General features: G+C 39.2%; 1 protein-coding gene across 4 annotated transcripts in view; it reads right to left on the bottom strand.

Moving 5' to 3' along the window:
- Positions 1-15,751, bottom strand: part of ST7 (suppression of tumorigenicity 7) — a 147,213-nt gene that overhangs the window by 41,968 nt on the left and 89,494 nt on the right. For all 4 annotated transcript variants that reach the window (XM_071733704.1, XM_071733701.1, XM_071733702.1 and 1 more), the window contains exons 4-8: positions 11,841-11,895; positions 11,149-11,264; positions 9,872-9,947; positions 8,162-8,316; positions 5,006-5,103 (exon numbers count right to left, since the gene is read on the bottom strand). In XM_071733704.1, coding sequence (XP_071589805.1) covers positions 5,006-5,103; positions 8,162-8,316; positions 9,872-9,947; positions 11,149-11,264; positions 11,841-11,895 — 500 coding nt within the window. The remainder of the gene's footprint in view (positions 1-5,005; positions 5,104-8,161; positions 8,317-9,871; positions 9,948-11,148; positions 11,265-11,840; positions 11,896-15,751) is intronic.

Raw genomic sequence — 15,751 nt, 5'->3', positions numbered from 1 at the left:
ATCCTTATTCAGAGCTGAGGAAAGACCTGGAGGGTCTCTTCTCTCACTAAACCTCACTTGTTTCTAAACAAAGCTGCAAAGCATGGGGCAAGTTGCAATTCCACTGTGTCTTCAGAAGAGTATGAGGCCATCAGGTAGGAAATACGCTCAGAATGAGTTTCTTTCATCTTCTTTCTAAAAAAGGATGTGACTAGGAGCTGCTGTTCACTTTTTCCACTGGCGCTCCTTCTCGCCTTCTACCTGCGACCCTTCCCTTTCATAAAGATACCCTCTCTGAAAGCTTTCTCCACAGGCCAAATGTTCTCCAGAACAACCCCAAGAAGCTAGAATTAATTTGACAACTCACTTTCTTTCACGATACCTTTTCACCTGGATACTTCAGTGATCCCAGTCAAGGGAAATACTGTGTTGGTCTGCTCCTGAATGCAGCCAGTCACTGATTCAGTCACCCACCAAGCACAGAGACGTTTGTACACCCTCCTTATCCTCTCTTTTTTAATCAGTGAAAAACATGAAACACAAACATAGCACGCTTCTTTTTTCTTCCATTCTAATGGTGAAGTGTAGGCAGCAGGTGGCAGGACCTGCCGAGTAATGAGCTCAGTCGGTGCTCAGCCTCACCTGTGCCCAGTTAGGGCTGGCCCAAGTGCGCATGATCAAAGATCAAGGGCCAATAAAAGGTGGGGCCTGAGACTGACAAAGGGCTCACTCTGAAGCAGGTTCGCAGCCGTGCTGGTTGGAGGCCAGTCCCCTACTGATCCTGTCTTCACTCTGAGCTTACCATCGCTTCGAAGTTCTTCTCCTGCTACAGTGAAGGAATCACCAAAGAACAGAGGGTACAACAGGGTACCCTTGCTCATCAGCATGCGGCTACTCAGCTTGCAACACTGTCCACAAGACTCAACTGAGAGCGACCAGTAAGGACTTTCACCTCTGTACATACCAACATCATTTAGAACACATTAGCTTAAATACTCCTAAGATAATGAGCACAACAAGTAAAACAACCAGCACTGTAAACTTTCCCCTCAGGGACAGTTCCGTCTCAGACCATATTATGTTTGGTATAAAAAGGAATAAAACTGGAGTAACTGTTGACTGGACTGGACTTATTCCAACAACATACTAATCAAAATGAGATCATAAGTTAACGCAATATATACAAATAGTGACAGCTGCTGGTTTCTATAGCAAAATATAGTAAATAATTATCATCAGAGACACAAGCAAAAGCAACACCTATGTCTGATTCAACAACCTGCTCCCATGAATATTACAGGTTCATAAGACTCATTAACTCAAGTCAGCTAAATGAATGACACCCAAGCAGCAAAGCCAGTAACAAAATACTATCTCAAAAGCAACAAAAAAGCCTACCCAATTTTTAACAAATTTTTGTTTAGAATGGATTTAAGTATCTTCAATACAGTATTAAATAACACGATTTTCCTATCAGCAGTGCATATAACTGTCCTGGTTTGAGCTAGGGCAGAACAAAGTTTCTTTTTAGTAATTATACTTTTCAGTCAATTCTCCCTTATGTGATTGCACTTTCTGAAATTGACAGCATGTTTTTCAGTCAGAGCCTGCTTTTAAGACAGATAACATTCCCTGTTTATAGCTATTCCTGGAGAATGGTATGCAGAAAAGCTCTTGCTTATACTTATTCCTATAGAAACCAAGGTCACTGCTTGCTTCTGCCAAACTTCTTATGCACTGTAAATGAATGGGAGGAAAAGGGACCACACCTGCGACCCTCCTGTGGGGAGGAGCAAACTCAAAATTGACCAAAGTATTCCATCCCATATGTGTCATACTCAGTATAAACCTGGGGGATCATGAGGGTCAAGCTCTCTCCATCCACGGCTGCTGTCCTGGGAGGACTCCATTGAGTCTTCTGCCCTTGATCCCAACCCACACGTTCTTGAATTTGTGCATCCCTACATCCAGTTCCCGTCTGCCACTGAGTCCAGAAGCCCAGTGTGAGATTCTAAGACATGAGCATTACTGGGGGGGAGGATGTGATAGCAGGTTTGTATATATTTCATTATTTTCTTTTTCATCATTACTGTTTTCACTAAAGTGTGTAGTTTAGTTTGTAGACCACAATTCTCTCTCCTTTACTCCCTCTTCTCTCTCCGGGAAGGGAGAGTGGTTAGCAGAGATCATCTGTCATTCCTTTAATTGCCAGCCCAGCATTAAAACTTCACAATAACCATAAAATCAAAATCTTATTTAAGTAACCAACAACTTATTTTCTTTCCATTAAAGTGTTTTAAGCAGGATCTTAGTCTTTTCTTACATAAAAATCAAATAAGGCAATATAATCCATCAGTAATGTCCTCAAGATGGCCTCATATGTGCAATGAATTAAACATACTCAAATATTTTATTTTTTCAAAGTGGCAAAGGCTCACTACATCCCAATCATATTTCCCAGATGGTGTCACAAACCTCTTAACACTTCATTTCCATCATGTTCCATGTCTTGAGAAATCTGTTTTCAATCTTTCAAACACAAACAGGGCCTCCACCCTCTGTCCCCTGATGCTAGATTCAGCAGTCCCCAGCCAACATATTCTTCATATTCCTTTTAGGGTAAATAAATTCATCTCCTCCCTCATCCATCACACAGAAACCTTTAATAACACATTCATGTTCTTCAAACTTCTTCATAACTATATTATTTATGTCTTCTATGAAGAAATGGAGGATATGTAATCATCAAAAATAAGTAGCTCTAAGTCAGTCTAAAAAAAGCATCTAAAAAGCTGGGTTGACCTTCCTCTCACTCCCAGTGTACTGGACTTGTGACCTGGAGGTACTGCTGCCCTTGTATTTCATCTAGGGACTTTCCAATTCTCAGCTCTGCTGGCTCAGAATGGCAAGCTCTAGAAGCATCTAAATTCAGTTCTGAGGATCCGGCTCAGTGTCTCTGTGTAGAAAAATATTGACTGCATTGATCTGAGTTGAAGCTCTAGATGCTGAAATTGTATCTTTATACATGCTTTGTCTAGCATCCAGCCCTTTCATTTTACCAAAACATTCCTATTGTTTTCCATCCTTCCAGTGTATAAAAAACCATGACTCTGAGTCTCCCTGTCATTGTTACCTTTTGAGATTCACATTGTACTTAACACACAATATTCTCTCCAGTGACAGAATACAATATTTTTTTATAATCAAAGCATTCTGTGTCTCACTTTGCATAGGAAATCTAGGACTAGATAGACCACCCAAGTCCTTGAATCCAGTGCTCTGCATAGACAGTTAAGCACACACATTGACATAGAAGAAGGCTTCACAGAGTGTTTGTTCCACATAGCCCTATCTACAAATAATAAAACACATTCAGCAGCCCATAGTAAGCTCCAGAAGTTGTTATAATTATGATGTGTGATACGAATGTGAAAGTCAAAATTCTATGTTTCTTGTATATTAATGCCAGAACTTAGAATTCCAATGTTTGTCTGCAAACATTTCAGTATTTTACCTTAGAGTGCCTGTGTAACAAAATTTATGAAGAATCAGTGGAGCTGACTGGACTGAAATCAATGTTTGTGAAAACAACATTCTCCCAGCTGACCACAACACTGCAAAACCAGGTCTTTCTTCCTCATCTCTTCTCTCACACTCCTAGTTGTACAATGGCTGGATTTTTGACAAAGTCTTTTTCAACACCTCTGTCTGGGAGCCTAGCAATTCTAGAGAGTGAGAGCTGTGTGCCTGAAAAACTCCAGCTACAGACAGGAACCAAAGTTATTCACCACTTGCCATCTGGTAGATTATTCAGGATGAGGACTTCCATTATTAAGATGATTTCTGCTCAATATTTTCATATCCATGAGTGCCCCAGAAGCAGAAGATGGTGAGTGCTGGGTTCAAAGCTGGCAGACATACTTGCCCTACTGCCACTGATGCAAGTGCCTAAGTTCCAGAGAAAATCACTTGTCTTTTTATGTTAAAAATCCCACTGACCATGCATCTGAGCTGCATGCTTTACAGTTGCTTCAGTCTGCAATGAATGATTCCATTTTGTGCATTTAAAATGTAGCTCCTTCTGCTTAACTTGCAGAACTCAATACCTTGCCATATTGATCTCTACATCACTTTCGTGGGACATGGAAAACAAAGTGTAAGAAAGCAAAACAGAGGAAACCAGTATGCAGCTTTACTATCATCTGCCCAGAACTCTAGGGTTCCATTCCTCCTTTTGCCATAGACTTGCTCTTTCTGTTGAGGCAAGTCACCTCCTCAAACAACTGTGTTCTAAATCTGCATCCAGGGAATCTCACTTGTGGAAATGCTGGACATTTGCAGCTCACTCTAAACTTGAGCATTTTTCATACTTGAAATGTACACAGTGCCTTATGTGCTGCCCTTCCCACCATCCCCCTAAAAGCTAGTTTGGTGTTTCAAGTTAGCAGCTTTGTAGTTTACTGACTCACAACTACCACTGCTAGCTCCCTTTCCCACAAAACAGGGGTATAATCATCCCCCATCTTAGAGGGAAATCAGTTCATTACAGATTAATTATTTAGTTTTGACTTCTCAGTAATACGTTTTGCATGAATAAATAATGCTGTCCTCAGGTCTGAATACTGTAGTGTAAATAGTGCACAGAGACAAACTGCTGCTCAGTAAGGGGGAAACAAAACACTTAAGACCTGTTTATTAAGATAGTGGCATTTGTAACTCACTTCAGAAAAAATGTCATGCAACTTCATGATGAAATAATTAAACCCTGCCCTCCACTGCACAAGTAGCAGGATGGGAAATTTAGTCTGTATGGGCAACCATCGCTCTGGTACTTTAGAATTTCAGAGCGTTGCTTTCGCAAGCCTCTAAATAATCTCTAAATTTAAACTTTATGTATATTACAAATACTAAATTACTATCAGCAGCATTGCATGCAGCAGGAATGGATACTAACTTGTAAGCAAATGCATATCATTTCTATGCTACAATTATAAAGGTATCACATGTGAAAGAAATCCAGACTCACATCTCTCATCATTTTCACTGCTTCCCTGGTCCTTCCCAGCTTTCTTGCACACATTGCCAGCCTCCTCTTAATATAAACTAACACGTTGGTGTCCCTTCCTGTGTAAGAGAAAAAGAAACAGCATTAAGATAAAAACAATAATACAAGAGCTCATTTAGTATTCCAACACAAAATGAAACATAATTTTCTCGCCATTTTTTGTTACTCACTATCACAAATGCTTTCACAATAATTTTAATTAAAAATGCTGGTCTAGATGTGGAATAACATCACTGAAATCAATGGAATTATTCCAGATAGACAGTGGTATAAAGAAGAACCCACGGCTATACAGGACAAGCAGACTTGAAGGTACAGAGAATGCTATAGTATATTGACCAGCAAGTGAGGCAAGGAGAAACCTATGAAGTTATCATTGGCACAGAACTCTGTGATCACACACACAGAATTAAATTACTTACCAGTTCACATACATGGCTGAGCCAAGAGCATCCATGAAAATGCATGCTACATCCTGCCCTTTTTGTAAGTTGTGATGTACATACTTAATATATAGATGCAAAATATGAAACCAAATTTTTGCCTTTTAAAAGTCTTTTTCCTTAATGATTTAAAGAAAAGAAGTACACCCTGAAGTTTCTGTTTCCAGAGCCTTTACTTGTTACCCAACTATCATCTTCAAATTCCTCATCCTGTTAATGATGGGTGGCAAATTAAAATGTTTCAGATATGACAGCCCTATGTGTTGGAAGATGCCCTAACAGCAAAGACCACAGAAACTAAGCAGCTGCAATAATTATCCCCTTGGAGCATTGTTATTCTTTTCACTTCTCATTATCTTCCCTATAATTCCAATGTAAACTCTTAACATGCTTCTGGACCAACAGGAAATGTGTGGACAGCTAATCATCTATAAAATTACTGTATTGTGAAAATATAAGACACCTGCTACAAATTATCTTTGTGTATCATATGTAAAGACTTTAGCCTGTTCCTAACATTTTCAGCTCTTTCATAATAAGAACAAGATGTGTGCTGAAAACATTCCAAGTACCTACAAATTGTTTTGAAGCTGTGATTACAGTCTTCAAAAAGATTAAGCAGCAGTTTTAAAGGTTTGACTTTAGAAGAAAAAATAACAAAGGGAGGGAAGGAATTTTTTAATCTGTATTTTAAATTATGTAATTCCTTATCTCTGTACTGATACCTATATATTTAATAAAACATGTTTATGTTGTGTAACTAAAAGATATGCATTTCGGGCCAAGTATCTTTTCAGTCTTTTCAGAAGGAATGGTCAAAAGGCACTTACTAGGAAATCAAGATAAACTTTCAGATCAAAATTTTCTAAGATAACTAAGAAATTACGTAGATAACTAAGAATTACTATGATGAAATACCCACTTTTCATTCCAAAGTCAACTTCAAGGTCCAGAAATGGAATGACAGACACCTCAGAACCATGGAGTAACTGCAACATATCTGTACATGGTCCTTTCTCTCTGAGGAGATGTGAGCTCTCCAATTTTGTAAACCATACAGAAGTCCAGCATACAATTAAGAGAATCCTACTTGAAGCCCCTGTGTCCAAGGCACCACCTGAGGTTCATATTTACATCATCAAGAGGAGGTGAGGTGGTATAGAGAAGTCTGATGGTCTTCCTCAAGCCCCAGTCAGAGCTGACAGTCACTTTCCAGCCCATCCTGCTTTGTGGCAATGTATTTAATTTGTGATTCAACTCATTGCTTCCCTTGCTGTAATAATTCAGGGTGTCATATTTGTTGATGACAGCAGCCATCTAGCACACAGAGGTTACAAAGATACCATACTTGTATTTGCCTGCACAAACTTAACCAAGTTATCTTGGACATTGTTTTATTACACTTACTGGGTATTTTAATATAATTGGTGACATTTTCTCTGCTCAGGATGGACTGAGTTAACAAATGAAGGTTTAACAGGCAGCCATAAGCTTGGTAGGGCCTGAAAAGTGCTTCAAGGGCTCAGATGCTTTATTATTTTTAGCTTCTTCAAAAACAAGAAAATCACCCTAACTACTATTTTATAATGAACAAACATTTAAAATACTACCCCCAAGCTTTATAAAAGCTCAAGTTTTCAGGTATAGACTTGTGTACACTTTTGAAAGCAAGAGATCACAGACAATCTCAATATGTACAATTTTTATCAGCAATCTTCAAATTATGTGAGATAGCCAAAGGCTGTGAGTTCAGGTCCTAAGAATACCAAAGAAGCCCAAAGCATGTTGGTGCTTGCACTTATGTTATTAATTAGTATTATTTTTGCCCAAGGTGGCCATTGTAGACTTTAAATAACCTAGACTGTTTGCTTTATCTTTTTGTTCATTTACTGACAGTGAACCCTCATGTATTTTCCTACGTTTAAGCATCATTTAATAAATATAATTACAGTGGCTAAACTTTAAGAAAAATCTAGACTTTCAATCAGAGCACCGTATTATTCCAGCTGTTAATTTTTATGCATCTGTGACCTTTCCTAATATATGCTTTTCAAATGTCACACTGGTTAATGGGTCTCATTAACTTTTACACAGAACAATGTGATGTATGTATTTAACCTCACAGCTGATGGGAAAATCTGGCGAAGCATCACTTCACTCCTGATTCCACTACTCATTACTGCCTTTTCACAATATGACTCCAAGTTCTCAAAATGACTAAAGGCAATTCATTGCTACTTTCTAAAACAGCATCCAGCATTTTCTGAAAATCAGATCTCTTTTGGCTCTACTGCCTTTTATTTTCTGTTAAGTACATGCTACATATTTTCTGCTCTGATAAAGAAAAGGTGCACCTGCAATCTCTGCATTGCTAGCTAGCTCAGCAACTGAATGAAGCAAAATCACTGAAACAGGACAGTCTGGGTCTAGGGCCATATTCCAGTCAGTGCTAAACACCAAGTACATAATTCTGAGGGGGAAACAAAAAAAAACAAAAAAAAAGAAACAACACACCAAACCAGAATAAAACAAAACAAACAAACAACCCCCCCCAAACAAACAAAACAAAATAAAACAAAACAAAAAAAACCCTCAAGCCAAACAAACAAAACCCACGAAGAACTTCTTGGAACTTCTGTCCCTTTAGAAATCAGTTTCCTTCAAAGAAACTTACTGTGTTGGGCTTCATACTGTGCACCATGGTGCTGTAACTGCTGACTGCGCCTGTAACAGCCCTCTCCTGCTTTCAGAGCTTGTTTGAACAGCTTCTCTGCTTCTACAATGGTTGTTGCTTCCTCTTCAGCCAAAAGAATATAGGCAGTAGCACACCTGTAAAAGAACCAAGAGGAAAAACAAATCATACTGCTGATAAGATTGTTCTTTAAACAAAAAGAGAATTAATTGTGCTCCTGCTATCTCCAGTTGCATTTCAGAGTCATCAGCTGAGGAACTGGAAACAATTGGTCAGGGTGAAAACAAGATTCCAGGCACCAGTACTTGCTGGGCTACCCATCTGGAAAGCAGCTGGGCAGAAGAGGACTTGGGTGTCCTGGTGAACACTAAGTTGAACATGTGCTGGCAATGAGGAGTGTTACAAACAGGCTGGGGGAGGATTCTTCCCCTCTACTAATCACTGGTGAAGCTACACCTGGAGTGCTGTGTCCAGTTCTGGGACCTCCAGTACAAGAGGGACATGGACATACTAAATAGAGTCCAGTGATGGGCCTGAAAGATGCGTAAGAGACTGGACTATCTCACATATAAGGAAGGGCTGAGAGAACTGGGACTGTTCAGTCTGGAGAACAGAAGGGCTCTGGGGGTTCTCTTCAGTGTTTCTAAGTATCCAAAGGGAAGTTTCAAGGAGGATGGAACCAGGGTCTTTCTAGATGTGTTCAGTAAAAGAGCCAGAGGCAATGGGCACAAACTGAAACACATGAGGCTAAGGAAATTCTTTTTTAATGTTAATGTCAGAGCACTGGAATGTATTGTCCAGGGAGGTTGTGGAGTCTTCCTCCTTGCAGACAGCCAAAAGCCATCTGCACTTGGTCCTGTGGAACACGTTGCAGGTGGCCCTGCTTGAGCAGGGGAGTTGAACCAGATGACCCCCAGAGGTCTCTGCCAACCTCAGCCAGTCTGAGATTCTGTGATACATGAGTAGAACAGGACAAGCTTATAGCTCACTTCTGCAAAACCCTTTTATGCTACATACTCCCTCAGTTAAACTGCTCTCCATGAAGAAAAAAATATTTTTCTCCTTCTCATGAAACACATGAAAAACAACCATGAAAAAGCACCACTTTATGAAATTCTATAATGCAGTAGTATCTGACAGCAGCCTAAGGGAGTCTGCACTTCATGCACTTTGGCAACATTTATACAGTTTGCCACGCCAGTAAAGCATTAGAGCATTGAGTTTTTTGTGGGCTCTCAGAATACTACACTTCTGACAAAAAAAAAATAAATAATAGACTGAACAAAAAATAGTCCCTGAAAATTACATAATATACTCTCACACTGAAATGAGTATTTCAGGTGTTTATGAGTCCCTTCTTTTTTGCCTCTGTTCAGGATGACAGAGAAATCAAAAAAGGAACTTTCCATCCCATAAATGCGTATTTTATATGCTCATCAGGAGGCAACTTAACTAACACTTCAGTGTGCTATTCCAAATCCCAGTGGCTTTGACTCCTATTGTCATCATCCTAAGAATCTTATGGGTGGCCAGCACAACATGCAGCTGTGTTTTTTTCCTCCCATTGTAGGCCTTCCTGTGATAGGTCTGTAATCATGGTTAAAAATTACTGCAGCAAGCCCCCTGCCTTAAGCTATCATCAAATGGATTTTTAAATGACAGAAAATAAATGTTAATGTTGTTGTCACTCACTCATTCAACTCCAAAGCTTCATGTGCTGCAGAAATTCGGGCTTGGGGATTTCTCTCTCTCCAGGCTTTTTGCATTACTATTCAATTAAAAAAAAAAAAAAAAAAAAAAAAAAAAAAAAAAAAAAAAAGCAGAACAGGGCCATATCAGTCATTATAGCATTAACAAGTTGAATCTACTGCATTATAACAACAGAATTCATTGCTCTCAGCCTGACTCCAGAGCATTTCAAAGAGCTCAGTGATCACTCAAAAGATACATAATAAACATATGCTGCTGTCCCAAATACTCAGCTTTATTCATTCATATTAATTAAACTTTTTCCATCTTAAAATCTGGCTGAGAGACCATGTCATCTGCATTGTCACATACGGAGGTCATAAGCAGCTTTTTCTTCTTGGGGAAGTAGATTCCACATGGGACAAAAAAAAAAGAACAGTTGGGATTCTTATTCTAGTTTCCTAGTTACTTATTATGCTGTTGTTTCAGGTGAATGTTTTATGAAAACATCACCCAGGCTAATCAGACCACATCATACTTAGCCCACTGAATTTAGAAAATAGGATTAATGTTTATTGTGTCAAAGCAGCACACTATGTTTGCCTTTGTAATGATGTTCTCAGAATGGAGAACCCAACTGTCAATATCTCCCTTCCCAAAAGACAAAGACAGTTTATCTCTTCAGAGGCAAATTCTGATGACTGAAACCATTGTTGCACATTTTTAGCAGATCTAAAGTCTACACGTGGACTTAATAGCAAAGCTTTAATACAACCAAAACTACTTCCATCACATTCACCTGTGTGTCATTCCCATTTCTCACAGAGCTTCTAACACCAGGGAATGAAACATGGGACTTAAGTTTTACATAAACTCTCTCTCTTCTATCAACAGTAGACTAAATGGGACCTGGGTATTGTAACTCAACATACTACTGTAGCTGGAGGTAAATTAAGCTACACATGTTTGAAGCCACTGAATGACTGACTCCTGAAGAAACAGGAGGAAAAAATAAGTCTTAACATTTACAAATGGTATCTTGAATGACTTCAGCAACAAAGGAGGATAAAACAGTGACACAAATTACACAGTTTATACCTATACAGAATCTTGTTCATATCTAGAATACTATGACTCCAGCAGCAACAGCTTTCCAGGCATGATTCAACTTTTGCCTTTCCTTATCTACGTGGGACAACTGATGTCTGACTGCATTTTTCTTGCATTGGTTTAAAAAATTCATCAACCTAGCAAAACCAGTCATTCACAAGGTCTCTTACTAGCATCTGCAGGCCGTAAATGATCCGTGTCACATGTAAAGAATGTCTGATGGTCCTGTGCTGAAAGATTCATATCGTAGTAAGTCAGAGGTTCTCTCCCTGTTACCCATGTATACCTGCAAATATGCCAACAAAGAGACATTTTGGTCAACGAGGTCACCTCTGGCAAAATGGATCCAGAAAAGAATCTTAGATGTTAGAGACGGGCGTAGCCTACTAAGCTTGCTCAGCCAATTTCCTAAGCAACATACACTGGATTTCACTATACTGGGATGGAGCGACAGCAGCTGTACCTAAGCTAACCAGGATATTGGAAAGTATACGCTGGAAAATGTTAATATACATACCCAAACATTAAGACGAAGTAAAACCTAGATATAGTTCATTAGGTTGTTTGCTAGAACTATTTTGAACAGAATTACTTTGTTAACAGTAGCAGCCACACTACATTTAAGATCTCTTTTTCCATAAGATCACCAAAACCTGCAGAAATAACAAATGCATTAATCTGATTTAAATTCCTTTGCGTTCAGAAACATTTTCTGTAATTCTACAAATTACAGAAAAACCTGGCATGAGCATGTGTTCACAGTTGGTTCTGGTTTTCCATTTCTGAGTTAGATTAATGGAAAAGTGCAATTCAAGTCCTTAATGGAGTATTATGCCTGAAACAGGAACATCATAGCACTTACCGATTATATTCAGCTCCTCTGAACAGATTTAAAGGATTTCGCCAGACCTTGCATTCTGTCAAAAACAGAAACACACAATAATGAATCTCTCCCATTTTAGAACTGTACTCAAGGTTTATCAGAAACACCAGTTCCCTTCTAATGAGCCTTACTAAATAACTTCTAGATTTTACAGGTGCAAATGGGAAAAAAACCACAAAAGCATAGAAATGCAGGTTACCAGACTGTTCTTCCCTTTTAAAATAATAATTTCATTACAAATTAGTGTCAACAAATGTTATTATTCCAGACAAATAACCACTAACAGAGCTCCAAATACCACATGAATAGATAACACTGATTAGTGCCAGGACTCACAATTACCATAATGCAGAATTGAAAAGGGATCACACCTGGGTTATTACATTGAAAAACAGCAATTAACTCAGTCCCTATGGACTTATTATTACTACAGAAAAACTTCACTGTCTAGTTAATACTGTAAATCACTGAGAATCTCAGCTACAGTTGCCAAATTTCATTCAGCTCATGAAGTAAAAAATCCATGGCAACATCTGCTGACCTTACTTCAGTTATATGCATTAGAGGGAGGACAAAGGATGCTGAAGCCGTTTGGCAGAGAAAGGTTCATTGCATTGCAAAGGTCTGGGTAGACTGAAAGCATTTCATACATTTATCCTGGGGGCAGGAATTCAAATTCTTCACACTATGGATAGGAAGAGGTAAGAAAATCTACTAAAATGTGATTTATAACAGAACTAAAAAAAAAATTAATCTATTTCTATACCTTTTTAAAGGTGATGTCTTGATTCTAGATTTTCTTCTTTAACACCAGATTTGTTGTCTTTGTTTCAGCAAAGTCAATTCACTCCAGTGAAGATGAGACCTGAATCAAACCCAGTATTGGCAACGAAGACTGGGATACCATAAATCTGCTAACTGATGATGCTCTGAAAAAACTTAACAGCAGCATTGGCCCTGCACCATTCCACCAGCACATTCTTCCCTTTCTGTGACATTGTATCTAAAGGGATCACAGTAACAGTTTTCTGGTTGAATACTGAGCTGGCAGGGTACATATCCTGCGTACAACACCGGTGAATAGATGCCTCTTCACTTTATTCCTGTTCCATTAGAGAAAGTGACTTCTCCTTTCCCATGGACCTAGCTCACATTTCTGAGTATGAGGCTAAAATGGCACAAAATATTTACATAATTATTTACAATAATGTAATGACACCTGCAGCTACACAAAACCAGTCAAGTGGCATAGGAAGTGGGCCCTCAGCTCGGTGCCTACATCGCCTAACACATGCGTGAACCAGAGAAACAGGAAAGGGATGATGTCTGGAAAGGGAGCATTGATCATACACCCACATCTTTCAATTAACAACTTCAGCAGGTAGCTAATGTTAGAAAGCTCCACTGGTGTGCTCAGCAGAAGTGCTCAATAGACATTCAGCTGTTCTGTTGTGCAGCTCAAGGGTACAGCTGTTAGACAAGCTTCAGTCTGATAGCTTTTACATAATATGACTTTCAAACCATAATAAATTTTAAATAAACATCAGCCTTAGTTCCAGAGGTACAATTCAATGGCTGGGCTTACTTTGCAACCAACAAGATTAGACAACAACTACCTGATCACAGTGACATGATTCTTTTTTTGCTTGTTTTATGTAAATTTATGTGGTTATACTCTATCTGAAGTATGCACTGCTTCAGCACTGTAGTAGTGCATGACAAAACCAGGAAATAAAATGGGGAGATGAAGAAAAGATTTTTATTATCACCTCCTGTCCCGGGGGTAGCTTGGCATCTGTCTGGATAGTTAAACATGATGTGGTCTTTGTTCCTTTTGTCTTGTCCAACATTTGGTATCTGCTAATACTGTGGTCTCAGCAGAAAAAAGACTCTCTTGACCTTTCTGAAGACAAAGGTATCTGCTGCAATATTCTAGCATTGACAAAAATCTAGCTAGGAAAACATGGGTATGCCAAGTGAAAATGCCATCTTCAGCTTGTTAGACAGTGGAAAAAAATACCCCAGTGTTGGTGCATGCTAAACCAATCTGTTGCTTTACAGATTATATTACAGACTAATAATATTACTATTGTCCCTGCCTATGCAAATGGGTTGGAACTAGATGATACTTAAAGCACCTTCTCACCCAAACCATCCTATGATTATTTTACCAAGCATTTATTTAAGATTAATCTTTCAGCTCCTTTTTCAATGATCAAGTTTTGAGCACTGATATCTTTCAGAAGGCATGTATGACAGGCTATCTGTACGCACTATTCAAAGACTCTGTGGGAGTCCCAACTCACAGACTTGAGTGCAAGCCCACTGAAAGCAAACACACTCCTTGACTACTTCTTTATACCAGAAAAGTCAAGACCCCTGGAGTAACCTCATTAGTCAGAATACTGTGCCTCCTGCTTTAAAATGATGGGAGTTATCTCAGAGCTGCTGAAGTGTGACTGAGAGCACTGATGAGTGCACACAGGTGTTTCCAAGTCATCCCATGCTTTCTGCCAGTTCACCCAAATCTAATATCCATGACCATGCAGTGCTGCTATTCCCAGCCTCTCCTCAGACGGGAATGACAACAGCTGAATTTGCTGTGCTATATGGAGGCTTCCCTCAGGGGAAATACCCAGTAGAGAACAAGGGTTTTTGAGGCCACATATTTTATTTAACTTCTAAATTCCAAGCTAATTTTTGTTTGCTTGTTTCTGTGAACACTGAAAAGCGGGAATAAAATTTGCTAGGTAAAGATATAAGCATCTCAGCTACTAAACAACGTTTTCTCCATAACTGAATTTATGGTTGGGTTTTTTTCATTCACTTGTTAATTCTGATATATTTGAAAAGCCTATAAAGGCAATAAATTTAATGAAACCATAACTGATTCTAGGACCATATCCCTAAAGAAAGCTAACTTCCAATGTTAACTGTACGGCCTGTATGCCAAGCTAGGGATGGAAAAGATAAGCTTTGTTTCACAGATGAGGAACACAGGCTGAAATGCTTCTGCCCTGGCTTTCTTTAACAGTGAGTATCTCCAGCTCAAGCCAGGAGCATTCTATCATCTTCATCACTCATGGGCTACGTTTTCAATTCATACCCTCCAGATAGCTGAGTCATCCAAGTGGGGAGACAAGTTTCAGTGGGACTCCAGTCCACAAAGAGCAGTGCTTGGGGGGCTGTCCTGTTTTAGGCAGGCTGGCCTATCTCTTAGAGGAACCATCCCTGGGCAACCAGGCACCCAACTCAAAGAGCCTCAGCAGAATCCCAAATCCTGTGATGTGAACAAATGACCTGCAGGGATGGTCCTCCAGCAACAGAGGTACAATAGGACTCAAGCTGACTCTGTTGAAAACTGAGAATGTAAGAGCTGATTTCTTCTGATTTAACATTGTCTTTTCACCAGAGGAAATAAATGTGTATGCATTATAGTAATATATATATATATATATGCAAAACAAAAACTGCAACCCATAGATTTACACCACTTATTTAAGGCTCTCAAAACACCTCCTTAATCCTATGTTCATTCAGAATAACCATACGTGTATCCCCGAGTGTCAAGGTCAACTTTAAAGGTTTGAATGACGTGGAGTCAGACACCTTCATCCTGATTTGCAGGACCCATGCCTTGCACTGAAACTCACAGCACCTGTGAATGCCAGGAAGCTCACGAAAATCAAATCCCAAATGCCTGAAATTAGGCCCACTAAACTGGAGGTCTCCTTTTAGAACCTAACTGTGTCATGACTTGCCCAAACTCACAAATAAAATCAGTAGCAGACTCAGGAACAGAACAAGCCCTTAAGCTATTAAAAGCTGCTGTGCTTTCACTTACTCAAGTGAAACCCAAATGTTGTTTACATACTACTTACATTATGTAA

Source organism: Heliangelus exortis, chromosome 1 (genome assembly GCF_036169615.1).
Source record: "Heliangelus exortis chromosome 1, bHelExo1.hap1, whole genome shotgun sequence".
Classification (NCBI taxonomy): Eukaryota; Metazoa; Chordata; class Aves; order Apodiformes; family Trochilidae; genus Heliangelus; species Heliangelus exortis.
The sequence above is the reverse complement of the archived record's forward strand: the minus strand, read 5'-3'. Positions and strand labels throughout refer to the sequence as shown.